Source organism: Rhea pennata, chromosome 9 (assembly GCF_028389875.1).
Source record: "Rhea pennata isolate bPtePen1 chromosome 9, bPtePen1.pri, whole genome shotgun sequence".
NCBI lineage: Eukaryota > Metazoa > Chordata > Aves > Rheiformes > Rheidae > Rhea > Rhea pennata.
In genome coordinates, this window is record NC_084671.1 from 11,038,489 (window position 1) to 11,059,091 (window position 20,603).

The 20,603-nt window shown below is 47.5% G+C and overlaps 1 protein-coding gene across 9 annotated transcripts in view; it reads left to right on the top strand.

Moving 5' to 3' along the window:
- Positions 1 to 11,833: 11,833 nt before the first annotated feature.
- The window catches only part of ABCC5 (ATP binding cassette subfamily C member 5), a 79,258-nt gene continuing 70,488 nt past the window's right edge, over positions 11,834 to 20,603 (top strand). For 7 of the 9 annotated variants that reach the window (XM_062582759.1, XM_062582749.1, XM_062582754.1 and 4 more), the window contains exons 1-2: positions 11,834 to 11,915; positions 13,298 to 13,472. In XM_062582759.1, coding sequence (XP_062438743.1) covers positions 13,344 to 13,472 — 129 coding nt within the window. In that variant the 5' untranslated portion in view covers positions 11,834 to 11,915; positions 13,298 to 13,343. Of the gene's footprint in view, positions 11,945 to 12,689; positions 12,753 to 13,297; positions 13,473 to 20,603 lie in introns of those variants that run through there. The other 2 variants (XM_062582750.1, XM_062582751.1) reach the window with 2 other exon arrangements.

The following is a 20,603-nucleotide window of genomic DNA, read 5'->3' on the forward strand; positions in this document are numbered from 1 at the left end:
GGCCTTTGCTGATTCATCTCTTTGGCCGCTCTCAGAGACGCACGAGGCTTTAAGCATGGCTTGCGCAGGCTCCTTCTTGGCGTCAGTGAGGACACCCCGTCCTGGGAGGAGTGAGTCAGTTGCCATCTGGCCTTGCCATGTGCTCCAGCCTCAGGGCTGGCACCCCTGGAGCCAGCCGCCCAGCGTGACCCCAGAAGCTGCTCTCCTCTGTGCCGGGAGATGCATTTGCTGTCAGGGGGCAGTGCTGGAGCAGTCACGGGAACCAGTATTCCCAGTCATACTGGGGACCACTTTAGCATAACCACTCAGGAGAGGACTTCTCTGCCTGAGCAAGGAGAGTGAGTCTGCAAACAAATGCTTCTCCCTCTCCCCCTTTCCCTGTTTCTTATTCAGCCCTCCCACATAATTTTTTACACCACTGCTGCACTGGTAGCACCTCTGTCTCTGGAGTCCTTGGCCTTCAAAGCCTATGTTAGTCTGGGATTTACCCCCCAGCTTTGTGCTCCTGTTTGGCTCTGCACTAAGCTGTGGGAAATGAGGCAGCAGCTCGTGAGCAGGCTTGTTTGCGTTAGAAGAAGATCATGTGCCCTGGGCGCCTGTGGCCCTCCCTGAGCCCTAGGGATGAGAGATCCCTTGTCACAGTCCAGTGGAGACATCAGAGCCACCTCCTGTTTTCTCAGCTAACCCTTTTCTAGCCTTGATCCTTGCGGATTGCCACAGCAGGAACAGCTGGGAACAGCTTTTCCCGTGTAGATATATAACAAAAACCCAGGGAAGCTTGTGCTTCAGTAATAAACAGTGGCTGGTAGGAAGGGATGTGTGGGCTGTGCCAGGGGGAATGACAGCTCCGGAGATGCACTAAGCACCAAGCAAGCCGTGGGATCTGGCACCTACAACCATGCAACTGTGGGGAAGGGCAGGGAAATACCACGCTGCAGAGGACTACAGGGACAAGCTTTGGGGTCACCAGCATCATGGGAAGGGAACCCACAGTGCCATGTCAGGGCTGCTGAGGCGAGGAGGGCACTCCCAGCTCGAAGGGAGCTAGGGAGCAAATGAGCCAGGGACTCATTTGGAAAGTTCTCTCCCTGCCTACCCCTCTGGTCCCACCCAGCCAGGGACCCGATGCCACCAACTCAGAGCAGTCACTGTGCAGCAACCGCTGGCAGCAATGATTGCTCTGTCCCTGCTGCTTCGCTCCGAGGTGGGGATGTTCCCTCCTCCCTGTGTGAGAGTAGGGTTATTCCCCATCCCTCACCTTCTCCAGGGGAGGAAAGGGGCCCCTACAAGAGCCCCTCCAAGAGCAGTCCCAGCCCTGCCTGGTGGAGCAGCTACAGGGAAGAGTCGTCCCTCGCTCTGCCTCCTGCCGCTGCCTTCACCAGATGTATCATTTCAGGAAGGAGGCAACTCTGCTTCCCACTGCTGATCCGCCAGAGCCGAGCTGGGGCTTTGATCAAGCCGCAGCTATCTGTGCTCTGATCACTGCCTTCCTGCAAGGGCCCCCCATCCAGAGGAGAGGGCGACCGGACACCCGTTTCCTTTAACCCTTCTCCTTCCCTGCCAGCTCAGCACTTTGCCAACAAGGCACGCTGATCAGAGCTCTCAGTCCAGAGGACTTCACGTTTCCAGGGAAGGCTGGGAACAGAGTGATATTTTGGCAGCTGTGCCATTTCGAGGACCTGCTCAGTTGCCCACACACACAGAACTTTGCTTCAGAAAAGCTTTGTGTTGGACCTTCCTTAAGATCTAAATAATAAAGACTGACTGAGGAGAGGAACCTTTTCCGAGAGAGCTCAGCAACCCCTTTCCATCACATCAAAGTGAGGGAGAAATCATCTTATCTCTACAGATGTTGTATACTACAGATCTGGTTATTGAACCTATATTTCCCATGGATTCACTGCAATACGTTTTCTAATTTGCAAAGGTTATATTTCAAACCATCACATTCCTGTGGTTGCAGAAATGTATAAGGAAGTAGCTGATTAATGACATTTTTCCTAGTAGAGTAGAAGTGCTTGTTCAAGTCATTGTGGTACCAAGGAAGAGGTAATATATTGGAAACAAGAAATAAATTAAGTCTATTGGATTAGAAGTTCCTTTTCTGTTTCTTCCAAGTCAATACAATTAATTACTCTGTGGCACAATGTGCAAAGTCACGGTACAAGTCTAAACCTGAGACATACTGAGGAATTTGTCACAGTGCTCCCACCACCTTGCAGTCAAATCAGCGAGAATATTAGGCTCTTGAGATACCCTGTCTCCAGGAGCAGCTTCCAGGATTGCAGCGCTCTCCTTCAAGCGCTGGCCTTGACAGCCTAAGTATAACTATTATCTCTACTTCTTCTCATCCTTTTCTGGTCAATCATGCTGCAAAGCACTGGTCACACCACTAATCACATGGTTTGATTCTTGGCACCTTCTATCTTGCTTGATGAGCTGATCTTTTTATCTCATTTGAACTGAGATGATTAGTTCCTCTGGGCAGGACTCTGCCCCCCTCCTCTGCACTCAGGCAGCCTCCGGCTCAGCCAGGCTCCGCACGCCGAAGGAGCCAGGCTGGCGTGTCCCTGGGGCTGTAATAACACCCATTGCAGGGTTGTTATACCCAAACAGAGACTCTGGGATGGCTGCAGTGCTGACACTATATATGGGAACACACACTCTTAGCGGGTCGTAGTAATCAGCTTTGTTCCTTGGCCCTTAGAGATAAGGTGACAGCTCTGATGCTGGTGCGATGCAGACACACCAGCAGCCTCTTGGGGTGAGCATGTGGGTGTCCGCAACGATGTGAAGTGCAAAACAGGGCAGAGTTAAGCCCAAAGACACCATGCTGGCACTGAGTCAATGCTGAGGCAATATCTCGGTACAGAGGCATGATCCAGAGATTCAGACATACTCTTACCTACAGGTGACGCAGGTGTTCAGCTAGAAACTTGGTCTGAATTGCATCTCTGCCTGTGATCACAGGACCATCACATCACCATGTGATCTGCTACACGCCTGCAGAAGTGAGTGTTTTGAACCACCTCTCCCTCTGTGCAAAGCACTACAAACATACTGGGAGAATACAAAAGCAATAGAACAACATTTGAAGTTTAACTTCATTCACGTTGGACTGTAACCACTGTAAGTGTGCTGTACAGAGAAGACTCTGGCTTTTTTAAAGGAAGAAGAGGCAGTGTTAGGATTCACGAAGGCTGTGCAATGCTGGAGCTCATTTCTCTCAGCCGCAGGAAGAGCTGCCTAATTTTCAGAGCAGGAGCAGACAGTGATTGATGCTACATTCGCCTTGCTCAGGCAAGGAGCACATCACCCGGCTCCCACCACACTCTGTAAGCACCCACGGGAGGAGGCGATCCTGCTGCTCTGAGTCGCTGCATCCCCCAGCTCCCATGCGTTGTGCCCCCCCCCCCCCGTCCGTGGGAGAGGCCATGGGGGAGCTGGAGCTTGTGCCATTCTTTGGTTATCAGTGTTAAGCTGGGTTTGTTATTCTAAACATCGTGGGGGCTGTGATCTGGGTTACCAAGGCTGCAGACCATAGGACTGTTTCCCAGTCTTTAAGCAAGGGCCTAATCTCCGCAGCCATGGCTGCAAAGGTCCCCGTCTTCCTGCCTCGTGATGAAAAGCAGCACACAGCAGCCAGCACGTTTCATTTCCAGTTGACCCGACTAAGCTGCAAATACACATGGGGCTTTTCCTATTAGTGGCTCAGAAATGCCCAGGGGACTCCCCCCCATCCACAGAGCATGGGACAGGCATGTGATGTGGCTCTGCTTGGCAAGGCAAACCTGCTCCAGACGTATGTTTTCCTGTCCAGATATTTCTGAAGTCTTAACAAACAGCCTCAAGGTTTCAGACCAATCAGTATTTCTGTCTTCACTGCAAAGTTTGCCTTGGCAAACCCAGGTCATTGCCTAGGCTCTGTACCAACCCCCCTGCTATCCCACAGCAGTGGCCCCCACTGTACCACTGGCTGGTGCAGTGAGAGGGGCACAAGGAAGTGTTGTGGCCACCTGGGCTGGAACCTGTCCTCCTCCATCTCCCCTGGCAGCAGAGCAAAATAAATCCCCCAAGGCTCTGCTTATTCCTCACTGCTGCCTTCACTTTCCAACCCTAGCCTCCTGGGCAGGTTGGGCAACCTGCACCCAAAGCCACTTGCCTTCCCCGGCACCCCTGAGTGGGGGTCTCCAAATAGGCCCCTTGCCCTGTTGCTGTGGGAGGGTTGGAGGGGTGAGGGCTGGCGCGGCTTCCTCACACTGGCAAATGGGCGAAACCCATGGGCCCCAACTGGGCATGGTGGGTCTCTGCGGGCTCCCAGGGCTAGAGCTGCTCTGGGGAGACGTGGGGGCTTCCCCCACCTGCCCTCCCCTCCACGGGCATTGCCCATCCTGCCCATGGAAATCTCCCTTCAGATTTACCTGTCCTCCCTCCCATTAGGGATGCAAAGGATGGTTTGCAGCTCTGAGCAGGCAGGGACCTGGCCCCCAGGGACCTGCCCCCCCTGGAGCAGCCCTGGCACCAAACGCAGCAGCAAGGACAGAGCCTGCCTAATACACAGCTTCCCTTCTTCCCATCTCATGCTCGACAGTGACAGTCCCACAGGCCCAATGCTCTCTGACCTTGGCTGTCCTCCCTGCGGCTTGTTTTGCTTCTAAAATTGGCTGATCACATCAGGGAGCTCCAAAACTGGCATCCCAGCTGGCCTCTTCTCTGCCACATGGGAGTCAAGGCACCACTGGGGGCTTCCAGCCTTTTTAATTATTTTTCTCCCTTTTTAAGCTCTTTTCTTTTGTGCTGCTTGTACTGTTTCCTTCGGGACAGAAAACTCTTCTCCCTGCAGGCTGCCTGCTGTGCTCAACCCAGCTCATTTTTCCTGTGTAGCTTCGCAGCACCTGGCTGCTGATGCTAGTGTGTCAGCAGAGGGTCTCCTGGTGGCATGGGGACAAACACGGGCCAATGATTCCTTGGCAGCATGTGTTACGCTGGAGGGCAGAGGATGCACTATGGAAAAGTCCAAGGACTTGGGGACATTTAGGGAAATGGAAACCTTAAATCCAGTGTCTGTCAGAGTCTCTGTAGTGTTGACTTTCTTATAAACCCAGCACCAGGGAAACATCATATATTCCCAGTAGTGTGTCTGACCCAGATGTGAAGTGTATAAAGACCTGGTGAGCTATCCTGGACAAGCATCTCTCCCTGCATCTCCATATCCCAGGGAGAGGGAGCAAGCAGGTTGTGAAAGAGCTAGTGGCACCCATGAGCCATATCCTGGGACACCACTGAGCAGCAGAAGGAAGATATTGGGTGTTGGGGCTGTGTAGCATCACTGAAATGTTGAATAAATACTTGAATGGATGAAGTGAACAGTCACTTCACAAGAGATATAGGAAATGGGAATGGTTTAAGGGAATGTGAGGGAAGACAAGGTAACTGGCAGATTCATCATCTGCCGGAAGATTAAACAGAAATGCTTGTACATGCCTGACATGTGACTGGTGCACCAGAAACCAACGTGCTTGGAGGATGTGCAGCATTTCTGGGTGTCAGCAGGGCAAATGCCTCCTTTGCACAGGGGGAGACACAGAAGGGATCATTTTGCCCTGTGACCTGGGGGCTGATACAGCTATACCCATGCATAGTGCCCTGATAGTGCCCATCAAACAGGCCCTGCACAGCCACACAGTCTGGTGGCTGTAAGAAAGCCAACCATTTGGGGGACCTTTTCACTGTATCTGGTTCTATTCTTTCCACGCAGCTGGAAGCAGTGGTACCTCCAACCTGCCTCCAGCCTGGCAGCCCTGTTTCTGCAGTGTGCACAGACCGTGTCCTGCCCTGGCAGCAAGCTGTGACTGTGTCCCTGGGAGCTGATGTGAAGGTTGTGCCATGCCATATCCTGGCCATTGCCTTTAGGTTTTGTAAGGTATAAACCAGTTCTCCCAGCCACCGCCTGCATCCAGCGCAGCTCTGGCCGTGGCTGCTTGGCCAGCCCTGACCAGATCCAGAATAAACAGTCTGAGCTGAACACATGCTCCAACATGACCGTTGTCCCCTTCTTACAACCTAGCTAGTGGACAATCCTGGATCACTTTCAGAGAGGTGACTAGAGAAGTTTCTCCCCCATTTTTAGCACTGCAGACTGGCCCCTAACCAAAGCTGTCACTCCACATCTCCAGATTATGAGTAATAGCTGAAAGGATGCGACTCCCGAAGTCAGGGCGATACAGTATAGCAGGGATCCATCCCAGCCCCTTAGTGCTCATCCAGATACATCTCCAGTTTTTTGTTGTAGTATTGCTAGACCTCGCCCCTAACTTCAACCAATAACCAGTTGCACGGTGTGGCCAGACCTCGAGTCTGGCTATTCCCTGCTGTGCTTGTGAGAGCATGCAGACTCCAGCGCTGACCCGTGCCGCAGATTTCTATCAATTACTCATTAACCGTGGCTGGAGTACGAGCTCTAGGAACCACACAACTTGCCACTGCTCATAGGTCTGCACCATGGCTTCTGCTCTGTGGGCAGTGTTCTGTCCTTGAATTAACCTTGTCCTCAGAATCATCAGGTTTTTAGGAGAAAGCTCGAACAGTCACTCAGTCTGAAGACGAACTGCCTTGAACTGGTTTCCTGCATTTGATTATACTTTAAATGTTGCAACAGCTTTGAGAGGTTCTGGTTTTTCACATCGCATTCAGATGTAAGAAAAAAGCAGGTTTAATTTATTTGCTGCTGAGTGTTATTTGTATCTCGCTTTTCCAAAGCTCGCAGAAAGGAGTATGTGAAATAAGATGGAGAACTCTTTCCATGCTCCTTCCTCATGACCCAGATAATGAATTACAAACCAAATTTAACCTGCCTGACACAGTGCAGTACTGCACCTCTTTTACTTCTGCACTTGAACAAGAAATCTGACAAGCAGAAATGCCACAGAAATATAGTTAAATGATCAAACCCTAAAAATATAAGAGAAAACTAAAAGGCATTTCTTGCAAAATCATGGATATTTGTAGAAGTAAAACTAGAACACCTTTAGCTTGTCTAGGCAGGTTCACCTTCCGACGTGAACCAAAGGGAAGGTGTAAGTGGCACCGTCTGGAGCGGTAGCTCTGCCTGATCAGTCTAGGAGGCTTATCCTTTGAAACACAGCCACAGCATGTGAACACCCAAATAGCTAATAATTTTGCACAAAGATCAAGTGACTACAAGTCATTTGCATACAAGCCAAATGCATGGGGTAATAAGATATTAATGAACTCCTGCCTAAAACAGGTCAGGGCGAAGGAGGAAGATTAATCTTTTTGCTAAGTCCAAGATGATCATATTCCTCTTTCATATTTTCCTGGGGAAAGAGTAGGGAAATAACATTACTCATGGCTTTGTGTGAGCTGGCCTCAACTCCCCACAGTTTCCCATCTGCAACACAGACTGTTCAGCATTGAAACAACATGAAGCCCATGTACCCCAATGTCTGAATTGGGGTACACTTGCAGAGCTGCAGTCATACTGAGGATACACTAATAAAAGAGCAGGAGCTTGCAAAATGCCTGTGCTGCAAAGAGAGGTGTCCGTGGGGGGTAATCTAGGTTAGAGCTTTCCAAGGGATCCCATGCAGTATGCATGCCCTGGAAATCAGTGCAGTGTAAAAGAAAGTGCTGGGATCCAGGAAAGGGTTGACTTGTGTCAAGTCTTTCACTTTGATCCTGCAAACCCCTTTCTGCACAACTAAGCCTGGGATGGGGGAGAGGGGCTTTGCCCTCCAGGATGCAGGATGGCTGGCACAGCTGTTTTATTCCATGCCAGCTGAGTGGCGCAGACTTCTCAGGACGTCAGCAGCTGCGAGCAGCTCGCTGACACCCTGCCCATGTTTGAGCCTGCTCCTGTGTGGGGATGGGGTACTAGCAGGAGAACTGTTTCTCCAAGAAGAGCACTCCAACAGACTTTGTGGGCATGGAGGGAGCACCAGGGTCTGCATGGAAAGATTATTACCTCTGTGCTGTGGCTCTGAATGGAGCCAAGTAGGCACTAAACATGTGTGATACTGTCTGTATAGTCTCATGGATGAGGACTTGGAAGACAGCACGAAGGGAGACCCACAGTTCTCAGCCTGGCATGGAAAGTTGTGTGTATCCATTCACAAATGGGGTCTCTCCAGACCCCCCTACTTCTGGACTTGATGGAGTTTGCAGTGCTGTAGGCTAAATTCGAGGTCGTGGGACTTTTCCTTGGGCCATGCAATTAATTTATGAGTTCTGCACTTTGTGGCTGAGAGCTGTGATCTGTAAGGGAGTAAAAAAGTACCAGCAAGCCTAACAGCTGTCAGCACACTCATCAGGAAGTGTTGAACCCAGGAAACTCATGCAGAAAACGCAAGCCCCAGCAGTTCAGACTAAACATGCCAGCAGGGAAGGGAAGGAAGAACATGTCCTCTGCATGTGACCTGCCTAGGAAAGAAATTGTGGTGGGGTAAGAGGGACAAACTGCTGATGACAGGCATATCTTAAGTTGTGTCAAAGGAAGATGCCTTCTCGAGTCTGACTGAAATGCTGCAATGTTGTATTCCCCAGCTAGTCTGGTGGGGAAAAGCATGGAGGGTTGGATGGAGGAGGCTGAGCTGCTGGCAAGCCCGACATGACAACTCTACATTCCTGTTAGCCTGTGACATCTCCTGGTGTTCCACATCTGTTGATGGAAGTCAATCAGATCACATCCTGCTTCTTCTTTGGGAGATATCTTTTCCCTGAAGGCAAAGAAAAAAGCTGTTTTGTCTTAGCATCTTATCAAAATTTTTGGCCAGTAGTAAAACGGTGACTGCACTAACTCCATGCCTGTCCCCGTTGAAATGGCAGAGTCAGTGTCTTCTGGGCTTGCTAGGTGTTTGGATCACACTGGCTCACAAGTAGCTCTCTGTTTTGCAGTTGTGAGTGTAACACGGTTTTGAGTGGAAGTGATTCTAGTCTTAATTAGGATGTTGCTAACCCAAACTATCACTGCAATGCTCCTAAAGCTTGGAAGAACTCCTGAAAGGACATTTGTTTCTGTCCAAGATACAGCTCAGTTAAGTAGCCACAAGTAAATCTCTGGGCAGCATATGCTTCATATTCCCTGGAAGGTAAGGCAGGTACTTAGACCTTATGGGGAAAGATGTAGCAGAAAAACTTGATAAATAAAGACCCTCACTCCCACAGACTGAGCCTAGGTTTTCCTGGGAAACACAGCAATGCTCGATTATCAGACCTAGTGGCTCAAGTCAGGCCAACTGGGGCTGCTTCAAGCTTTGCTTCAAAGCTGTTCGTCAGGTTTCTTTTGGGGCCGAGGGAAGCAGATGCTTCACACCTCTAGTGTCACTTCCTAGCCCACAGTGTTTGCAAGCCTTGGAGTTGAAACTGCCACTGGTTCTTCGGTTTGGCTATGTTTTCCTTGCCGTGGTTAAGGGCTGATTACAGCAAATCCCAGATCTTGAATCAGTGAAAGTTTTAATCCTATACAGGCCCTGTTTATGTAACAGCCGACATCCCGCAGGGCTGAATCTAGGACTTGCAGCACGAAAAGCATTGGCTGCTGCCACTGGAGCTAAAGATGTAACTCCTCTTGTTGGTAGCACCAGTACATTTATACCCTCTAGGACAAACGCTGGAGGAGACTCGTGACACAGTTAAAAGGGGGTTGTGCCGATATAAGCATTTTCCTTCAGCAGTCCCACCATCGTAATAAGGGAGTATGTGCACTCACATGAGCACAGGCGTGAAAACGCTGCTGATGCTTCCACCAGCCCTTCGCCCAGAGCTAATCTGAGTGTACACATCATTATTTACCAGCGCGGTTTTCTGCTTGCGCTCATACCCTCCTTCTACTCTTGGATCTGCTCCAGTGCTGGTGAAACTGAGGACAGAACAAGTGTAGGCAGGGCACCAGCTAAGACAACACTCTGATTATCTTTCTGAACACATTTTTCAATCCTTTGGCACAATGGGAATTAATTTCTTCTCTCCCTCTAGGCACGTGATGCAGAGCTTTGGGGCTTTAAAATGTCACCTGTTCAAAAAGAAGCCCTCCTGAAAAGCAGCTCTGGTTGCTTCCGCAGCCCAGGGGCCACAGATACACTCACGGTGCCTTGCTCAGAATAATTTCAGGTCAACACCTTAAAATACAATAAAAAGTGATTCATTTTAAAGCTTTAACCCTGTTTAAATCTCTCCATCATTCACACTTTGTCCTTTTCTGATTGCACTGTTTAACTACATTGCTCAGTAACTGCACATTTATTTACCTCTGCGCTCCAATGTATCTGATGCAAAGGTCTGTTTAATGACTGCTCCAGCACTTACTCTAAATTGCCTCCTGGTTTCTATCTCAAAATCAACCCTTTGCTGGAACTTAGCATGCAAAAAGGACAAAATGCACCTTGCAGCTTTTCTCCCAAATAAAATCCCGGACAAACCACCCTGAAATTGGAGTTCTGGGGAACAGACTGCAGGAAAACACAAAAGTCACATGCGCTCTTGACTTCCTTGCCATGGGAAGGGCTCTACTTCTCTGTCTGGTTAGTGTTTTCCAGCTCTGCTGTCCCAAAATATTAGGCCATCACTAAGCCAACTCTTAACTTTGCCAGAAATGGGGCAGGAACTCCGGAGGACGTGTAACCGCACGTGTCAGGCAGCTCAGAAGGGATTCTCAGGTGCCTTAAGGGCGTCCTTGAATTACCGCCTGCATGGTGGTGCAATGATGTGCTTTACTTGCACCGCTGGCCTCTGGACTTGCAATATTCTGGCTCCAGTTTCACTCTCCGTTTCCCATCCTCACCTGAATTTATTTCCGCTTTCGTGTTGAATCGGCCCTCACAGTCGCTGCTGACAGGAGACCGACTGCGGTGTGAGCAGGCACTTGTTATATAAACTACTTAAAGGAGGCATCAGCCAAATTGCGCTGGTGGAAATAAGATGTCAAATGAGGACAAGGTATTTAAACACTGGAGTGAAGAAGCTGCAGCTCTGGGCTTCTTAAGGATACCCACAGCCTCGTGCGAGGGGAAGCGTGGCTGCACCCATCTCCTCCTTTGCTGAGCTTCCCCGAGCCGGGGCTGGGTGCTGCTGCGTGGCGCTCCACTCGGGGCGGCCCTGCGGCACCGGGGGGCTGCCGGCGCCCCTCTGCCCCGGCCACAGCGGGGACGTGCAGCCCCCCGAGGGGACACACGACCACGGCTTCCCCTCCGCCCCCGCTGTGCTCCTGCGGGCGGGCCCGGCCTGGCTGCCCGGTGCGGGCGATGCCCTCGAGAGCCTGCACCCCCCGTCCCTTCGCTGGGGCGAGCGCGGCAGGGCGGCCCGCGTCCCCCCGCCGCCGCGGCACGGGCCGCGCTGCTGCGCACCGGGGGCGGCCGCGGCTCCCCCGGCTCTGCCCCCGCTGCTCGGCACCGCCTCCCGCTCCCCGGCCCCCTCCTCCTCCCGTCCCCGCCGTCCGGCACAGCACGGCACGGCACGGCACGGCACGGCTCCGCTTTGCGTTGCACGGTATCGCGCTGCATTGCGGCGCATTGCACTACCTTGCGCGGCATGACACCGCGCTGCAGTGCGCTGCAGTGCGCTGCAGTGCACACCGTGCTGCGCGGCGCTGCGCGGCGCTGCGCGGCGGCGCGGCCGCGGCGAACCTTCCAGACCCCCTCCCGCCGCAGGAGGAGACGGAAAGGGGCGGGGCGGGGCGCGCGCCGGGCGGGGCCCCGGGGGGGGCGGTCCGCACGGGGCTTCTGGGAAATGTCGTTCTGGCGCCGCCCCCTGTGGGCGGTGGAAGCCGCGGAGGACTACATTTCCCGTGAGGCGCTGCGCGAAGCTCCGCCCCCCCCCCCCCGCCCCCCGCCGAGGCGCCGCGGCGGCGTTGGGCCGGCTATAAGGGATGCGTGTGGCTTCGCGGGCGCTGAGTGGGAAAGGTGCGGCGGGGGGCAGTGGCCGGGTGGAGGTGAGCGGGGCCGCCACGCCCGTTACCGGGCGGGTGCCTGGAGGGGAAGGGGGGCGCGGAGACGGGACCCTTTGTGTGGGTGAGGGGGCGATGGCGCGGCTGGGGAGGCGGCTTTAGCTCCCCCTCCCCCGCTTCCTGTGAGGAGCGCGGGTGGGGGAGGGGGCGGGGTGGGGGTCCGTCCCTGCGTGGGGGAGGGGGGACCTTCCCTTGTTTATGTCGGTGCGGCGGAGGCCGTGTGGGAGGGAGGGAGGCGGGGGGAGGCTGGCTCGCGTCCCCGTTGCAGGAGGGATGGAGAGCCAGCAGGGTGCAGCAGTCCCGGGAGCTGCTGCTGCTGCTCTGCAGCATCCTCGCCCGGCGCTGACACACGCCGGCCTGGGGGTGGGGAGGTGGCGCCGAGCTGTGTGGGGGCTTGTTCTGGGCCTTTTTTCCCTTGGGGGTGTGTGTGTGTGGAGGGGGGCGTTGGGGCTGGCTTCCAGAGAGCGGCTGGGCAGCTGCGTGTGAGAGGATGGGGAAAGGAGGCTGTTCCTGCGGGTGCTGGAAAGGTGGCAGTCCAGTGCACCAAGCCAAACCTGCTGATGCAGGTTCTCACTAATGACTTAATCAGGCTTCTTCCATGGTGTTAGTTTAAGGCAACTGACAATGCAATGAAGCAGAGCTATAAAACATGATATTGCAAGGTGGGGTAATTTTTCTTTTGAGGATTCTCTTCCCCTCCTCCAACCTTACAGGGTTGAGCAGGACCTGCAGCACTGAAGATGTGGCTTCTTCCTGTGCATGTACATACCTGAGGCTAGTTCAAGTCTGTGGGGTAAATGAATAAGCTTATAGAGGGTATTTTCCTATCCAGAACATATGTAGAAAAACTATTTCATCATATTGTGTATCTCCAAAGATCCATTTTCTGCAAAACTTTTAACTATATGTTCATATGTTTTCAACTGTATGTTTTATATATGCAGAATTTTGGACACTAGCAAAGGTTTCCAGGGATTTGATCTCCCAAGTAGAGTTTCTCAAAGTTCCAACTCTTACCTAGTTATTAATTCTATCTTTGTGTTGTAGAATCATATTTTAGTTTTCTAAGGGGTGAGGGGGAATAAGACACTACTTTTTGGTGCATTGAAAATTATTGTATTCCCTTGTTACCTCAGGGCATGTTTAAACTAGTTCAGGAGAAGCTGAAGTCTTGTCTGGGATCTCAGAATGGCACTTTACAGTACTGCTGTATTAATTTCTTTATAACTGCTTTCTTATTTTATTTTTTTAAAATAAGCTTTTTTAAAATAGTTAACTAAAATAACTGATGTTGGATGTAGCATATAATGAAATGGTATTCATTTTTTTCCCCCCTAGATATTCGAAGTGAAAATACAAGTGTAAACCCTGGCATTTACAAAAGATGAAAGACATCGACATAGGAAAAGAGTACATTATACCCAGTCCTGGGTATAGAAGTGTGAGAGAGAGAGCCAACTCAGTGCAGCATGAAGAACAGGAAGGGTCAAAATTTCAGCATGCTAAATATAAGGTCAGTTTACTTTTTCATTATTTTTCACTGTCTCTGCTTATTAAATTATGTGTAGCAGCTGCCTTTTTGCTGTGCCAGCTCAGTAAAGATTCATTACCTTGAAGGTCAATGATGAATGTTCTTTCATCATGTCCTTAAGAGGTCACTCTAAGGAGTGCTATAGTTTTCCTAATAACAAAACTTACACTTAGAAGTGAAAAATACTTAGTAAGGATTTTTAGTAAAAACAGAATAGTTTTCTTCTAGTGTTTTGCTCTTGATGAGACTCCAAGAAAAATGTAAGGTTTTAAACTTGAGAATGATTACAACTAAATATAACTAGAGAAGAGCTCAGCTCTAATCGTGCACTGTTCAGTGTTGGCAGCTGAAACATTCTTAATTGTTCTCTGTTTATTAAAGCGTTATAATTTCAGAATGGATGTCTAGCATGCTCTAGTAGCAACATTACTTTCATCCAAGAGAGAAAAATAAGAATGTGGGGTTTTTTTGTGCATCTGTATGCTTAGTATGCTGTGGTGCACTCATGATCACTTGTAGTTTACTCTTGAGAGCTGGTCTTGAAATAACCACTGTCCAAGAGCTGGTATGGCATTGCTCTGGGCTTGTCATTTTTCAAACTTTTTCCTCTGTGAAAAGAGTGCAGGTACTGAACTGAAGTTTTATAAGGTGAGTAGATGCTTGGATAAATAAATGGAGTCTCTACACTGGTGAAAAGTATGGTCTGGAATTGGTAACCTTTAACCTGTGCCAGTTCAAGATTGTTAAGGATAGTAACTACTTTGACTACTTACATTCTGAAGTATTTTTCTTGTGTTCTGCTTTTAACATAAGTTTTCTTTGGAAAGTTATAGTAGAACATCTTGAAGCCAAAGTAATAAAGGTAATGCTGCCTATGTCTGAACTTCTGAGAGGTGACAAGGTGCTTGCAAATGTGCTGAACATTCTGTATAGGTTACCTGTGACAGCTCTGCTGTATGAGGGTTGGAAGTAAGGGAACTTATTTGTGTGGAAGAATTGTGAAGATTTTTTTTTCTTCCTAAGAAGTTTGATTTTTTTCCTCCCCTCTCCCCCCACCTTATACTGGATACTGAGATACAAGGTACTTCAAATTAAAGCCCTTGGTGAAACAAGATAAGCCTAAAGGGAATTGGTTGGTCAGGTGACTTTAATGTGGGCTAATAATGCTGCATTGCTCTCTGGAGACTGGAGTGATCTGCTCTGCAGCAGGCTGTATGCAGTTTGTAATTGTAGGCCCTGCAGCTCCTGGTGTCCCTGCAGGGCTCTATGACTCAGCAAACTGTTGCTGATAGTATTCAGTGGAAGACAGAGCATCTGATTGCATTAAAGCAGACACTGGTGCTGAATTGGGAACCCTCTGGAGTCAGTGCAGCTTCTTTTCAGCACTTACGTTATATAATTGGCTTACCATGCAGTCCACATCATCCAGTGGTAGAACAGCTCTGTCAAATTGTTGATGACAACAGTGATGCCATTGGTGGGTTGCTCTATCTTTCAAGCAGTGGGAGTGGAGTTGCACAGTAATCATAGCATGATGTCTCTTATTACCAGTCTGCATCTTCTGATCATGTTGATGCTTGCATCCTCTGATCATGTTGATGCCTGATATAACTTCTGAGGATGAAAACCTGCTTGCAAATGTGCTAGACATTCTGTGTAGGTTACCTGTGACAGCTCTGCTGTATGAGGACTGGAAATAGGGGAACTCACTCAGGACCACTTGGCTGTGGTCCTCATAGCATCTTTTACCTCAGTCTTTTAAGTGAATGAAACTGAACAGTATTTTTTTTCTGAAGGCTGGAAACAAGCTAAGCCCTGCACATCTCTATAGCATGGCATAAAATCTCAAATTTGGAGACAGCTGCAGGTCAGCTTAACCATGAATTGCTATGCTCCTGCTTTCCCTTCTGTATTTGTTAATAGACTTTGATGCCTGTGATTACTGGGTAGTAGGTCCAGGTAACTGAGCTTCCTGCAAAGTAAGGAATCTGTAGGATTTGTAATTACTGATGCAAGAATATGGTTTTCCCCACCCTTACCTGGATCTTTAACTGCCTTGATTACTTTGATTAGGGGAAGGAATGTATTTTAATTTATTGATGGAATCAGCCAGTTCTGACAAATGGGTACTGTGGTATTTTACTTGTTAGTCATCTAGTTCAATATGCTGGGATTGAGTTAACTGTTTGGTTCTAACGTTTTGTACTCTTTCACTAGCTTTGTTGCTTGGATGTATATAATCTATAAACACAAGAACAACACCGAATTTACTGTATATGAGTGGGATTAAATCCTGCTGACTTGCAGAATGGTGACATTAAATAAAAGAGCTGTCTTAACACCTTATCTAAATCACATGTTCATACTTGTTTTGTATACCAAGCATTTTCCTCTCTAGTTGAAATAAACACTAATTGCAACAGCACTCCTGGCCTTATCACTTAGTATGTTTTATTCTTCTGGTAACGAAGGTGAGTAAAGACTTCATTTTCTTCATAAGGCTGACCTTTGCCTGTTGGGTCACATACTTGCTCTCTGCCTGTAACAAAAAGGTGCAAGCTTCAGCTTGGCTGTGAAGAAAACTAACCTTTCAAGGGAGCAAGTGGCTACGTTCTTTACTGCTTGAGCTCTTGTTAAACCTGAGACTGGGTCAGGTTCTTGAGCTGGTTTCTTGGACACATGTTAGTTCCGGTATCAGCTGGTGACAGAACACAATGGAGGCCTGGTGAGGAAAGATGAGACCACAGCAGCTCAAATGCAGAGAGGTCAAGTTATAGTGGTACTCTGTCCTTTGGGCAACTGAGTCCAGTGTGCCACCAAAAGAGCTTTTGGGACTCCCAAGTTTCTTGTAAAGTGTATAGTTCAGGATTTGAACTAGTTTGACTAGAAAATGATACTTCTAAGCATATTCTGTTGCATATAACAAGGTAAAGCTGCGAGTAGATTAAGGCTGTTATTTCATGACTGATTTCATTTCTTAGTATATTTTTACTGCAACAGTCCAAACTCATATGACTGTGTGGCAGACTTCTTACCAATATGTTATTCCTGTCTGTCACAGAAGGAGGTAGACTAACAGAAGCAGCATGTTCCTTTATCCTCTTCATTGGAAGCTCTGTAGTTCAGGGAACACTGGTCAATGATCAGAATGGGTGACCACTTCCAGCAGGGCTGCAGTTACCTTTGACCAATGAATAGCATGACTTTCAGGTAATAACAGGGGGACTTTGGTATTACTGCATTTTTATATATGCTTCCTGAACTGAAGTGGAAGAGATTAAAGATCCAGCTTAGGCCATCAGCTGTAGATGAAAGACCTATTGTACTGCTGAGCCAAGGTCCCCAAACTATTTCTATGTATTGCTTTTTATCTTACATAAAGGTTATGCTTAACTTTACTCTGCCAAAACTTCTGTACTGTTGTTCAGGGTTCCTGTCCAAAGAAGGTTAAAACTGACTCTTCATAACTGTAAAGAAAGAATTAACTTTTTTTGTTTTTTATTAGGAGCACAAGTGCTGTTCAATCATGACTTTAAAGATTGCTACTTAGAAAAACAGAAGCTTTTAAGCAGGGTTCTTGGACTCACAAATTCAAATTACGGTGCAATAAGTAGGTCTAATTCAACATTTGTGATGCTTAATGGGAATATTGCTAAATAAATTTGACTCCCTAAAATAGCCACTTTGGGACTGAAGTTCATGAAACAGTTCTTATTCACCTTGTGAATGAATACATTCCCCTCATGAATGTGTCTGCAGTGTGCTCTTGTAATTGTTTTTTGATCTTTGAAGAGATCTTAATGTAGCTCTCTAAACAGAGTATTAGCTACACATGCCCCATGCATAATATCATACCAGTTGGGCTTATTGTCTGTGGAGGCACTAATCTAAATGGAGAACTTCTAGGTGTACTTGCTGCTTAGCGCTATACACAGTAAGTATTTATGTGAAAGGCTGTTGTATTAATAGTGAAGAAAAACTAAGGGATATTTTTGAAATACTGGTATCTACTTGTGGCTGTAGGATTGTTGCCTTTAGGATTCTTTGGTCTTGGAATACTAGCATGCTCTTAAAGTTACATCTGAAATAATTGCGTTTATTTCTTCCTCTAATGAAAGTGATATACCCTGAGGAAGAGAGCAGGCCCCATTGTGTCCATGCAATCTTCTATAAAATGACAGATGAAGAAGGGAAATTTGTTCTGAAAGTGGTTTTGGGATAGGCTCTTTTCAAATACAGATCTCCTAATTGTTCATTTGATGGAACAGCAGGCAGATGAGTTTTGCTCCTCCCTTTTAAATTAAGAGCAACTGAAGATGAAGCTTATCATTCTCATGTTATGCAATGCTTTTGAACTTCACTCTTAATTCCACAGTCTGACAGTGCTGGGGTACAAATTCACAAATAAAATGCTCCAAGCAGTTATTAAGTTCTGACTAGAGTCAGACAGTGTTTAGCATTGGGTTCTTGCTGCTGGAGCATGATGACTGTACTTCAGATTTATTGCTGATACCAGCTGCTGTGTTTGAAGATGTTGGGCTGTGTTGACCATAGAGGTCACTTAAAACATGCAGGGAAAAACATGTTGCTATGTTACCTACATGAAACCCTACTAACATTCCTGTCTTCATCTTGATCTCTTATTTTTCAGGTTTGTCTCAATTTTTGCCAAAGACGGCAGAGAATGTGGTCAGAAGTTGCTGGAGTTGACTTAAATCCTTTAAGCATTGATAACTTTGTCTCTCTCCAATAGTCAGATCAACCTAAGCGGTAGAGCTTCTGAAGTGTCTGAACAGCTGTGCTATAGAGATGTTCAGCAATAGGAACATCAGTATAGCTTGGCAACTAGGGGCCTGCCTTGAGCATGTAGTGCCAAGCCAACTCAACAGCTTATAAGTTTCTAATCATAGCCAGAGTGGTTAGGTATCTCTGCATTTTTCCAGAAGATTCATACTTTCATAACCTAGTGTGAATGTTAAGTACTTTTAAAATCACTTGCCAAGAAGGCTCTCATGGGTTGTGGGGATCCTGAACTGACCTCTGCACAGAAAGATACTGCTACATTGTTGGTTTATAGGTTACAGCTAGAAGCTGCAGTAGTCTCAGTTGCTGCCAGTGTTCACTGTATTAGAAGGTAAAACTGCACCTGAATACTTGGTCAGAATGACTAGCAGAGTGCTAGATTCAGTTTAACTGCCACCAGGCAGTTGTGGCATATCATTGGTGTTTGGCTATGCTGGAAGTGATGTACAAGAGCAGAGCAAATGTGACTGGATTTATGTGCATTTCTGAGACTTGGAACTGCTGCCATCCTACCTGCATTTCTATGGCTACAGTAGCAGCTTGAGGGTCTCTTTTCTGTTAATAACAGACTGCATACACACAGAGAAGTGTATCAGATCTGTTACCTGTAGGCTGAAAGTCTAATACTGTAGGTAGTAAGCAGCTGAATTAGTAGGGAATTTGGGTGATTCAGTGGCTAAGTCAATTCTGTGGACAGTGCCCTCAAGAGGTGCTGCATGTCCTTGTTCCCTTCGTGGACATGGACAAAGCTTTAACGGACCAGTAAGTATATGGTGCAGTTAATAAGAACAAAGCATAACACAGACTATACAATTCCTTTATTTATACTGGAGTCCTTCTCTGATTCTTCTATGATGTCTGGATGTGTAGTATGGTGGAGAGAAAGTATAGGAAACTGGAGCTGACCAGGCTGAATGTCCATCTTCAGAGGAATGGCTTTCCTCTAGGGTTTACTACTTCAGATAATTCCTAATGGGTGATCATCTGCACAATGAAATGCCAGTAGGCTGAGAGGCCCTTTAAACAAAAGGAAATCACTGGCACAGGCCATTGTAGGAGACCTCTGGGAAGAATTGGCTGACATAATGTATTGCAGTGAGAGGAGGAATATGGCAGGAAAGAATAAAGGAAGAAGGGTAAATGGAGGCAGGGTCTAGGGGTGAAGGTAGATTAGAACTGGAGTATTTCATCCCCCATGCTGAAGGAAACAAGAGTGAATGGGTAAAACAGTCTGAAAGGCAGCATTCTTCAAATGCAATTTCAGTGACCTAACTGCCCTGATACCTGGTGATACCTTTGCTAAAGCTATAGAGAATTTTGCTTTTATAAATTTGGATGGTATTCAACATTTGACTAGTGCATGGGAAGGAAAGGAAGGAAGACTAACTTCTGCCTTCCTCAGCACTTTGCTTTGACTTACAATTGTACAATCTCCAAGTGTTTGAGGTGAGTACACAGTGCAGCTGTAGTGGGAGCTTGTAAAATGCTCTAAAGTTCAATCTTGAACTACTGTTTTAATGATTCTTTCAGAAACCTGTCTCTAGATCTTGACTTCTATTGTTCTTAAGAGTCTTCATTGAGATAAAATAGCCTAATGAACTCAGGAAGGCAAATATCTAGATAAGTGAGGTGCCTACATACTGAAGATGTGCTTTTTTTCTCTAAAAAGTTAACATTTTAATAATTAAATGTCAAATGAAAGCTGAATTTTAAAATCCATGTTGTCAATAGTTCTGTTCTTTGAAGACTTGATCATAAATTAGACTGATGCATGCAAAGCAAAGATGCATGCTACTTACTGCAAATCAATTTCGTGATGTGCTCAAGGAACTAAGCTTGTTACCTTAATTAGAATCATGTTCTGTCAAGTTGTTTTACTGTTTCTAGTTAAACTTCTGGCACTACTGAAGAACATACTAACTTGATACTGAAGTGCCTTGACCTGATTGTTGGTGAATGTTTCATAATTATTTTGAATTGGTGATGTTATCTCTACCCTGCTGCTTCTATTTACCTCTACTTACTAGCAGCTAAGAACAGAGCATATTCATCAGCCAGTCATTTTTTAAAAGCTCCCCTGGAACTCAGAGGTATCTAACTGTATGAAAGATCTTAGATTTAGCAATAGGAGGGACAAAAAGGCCAGATCCCTCCTTGTGCAAGGCACTCTTTGGTATCCTGGCTTATTTATGGTTTCTAATTAAGTCAACCGTTTTCATTAACGCACTAGCCATCCTTTGTCTAAAGTCTTAGTCACATGATAAAATCTTAAATCTGGCCACCTGCTGATGTTGTCTTTGACTGCTGTCT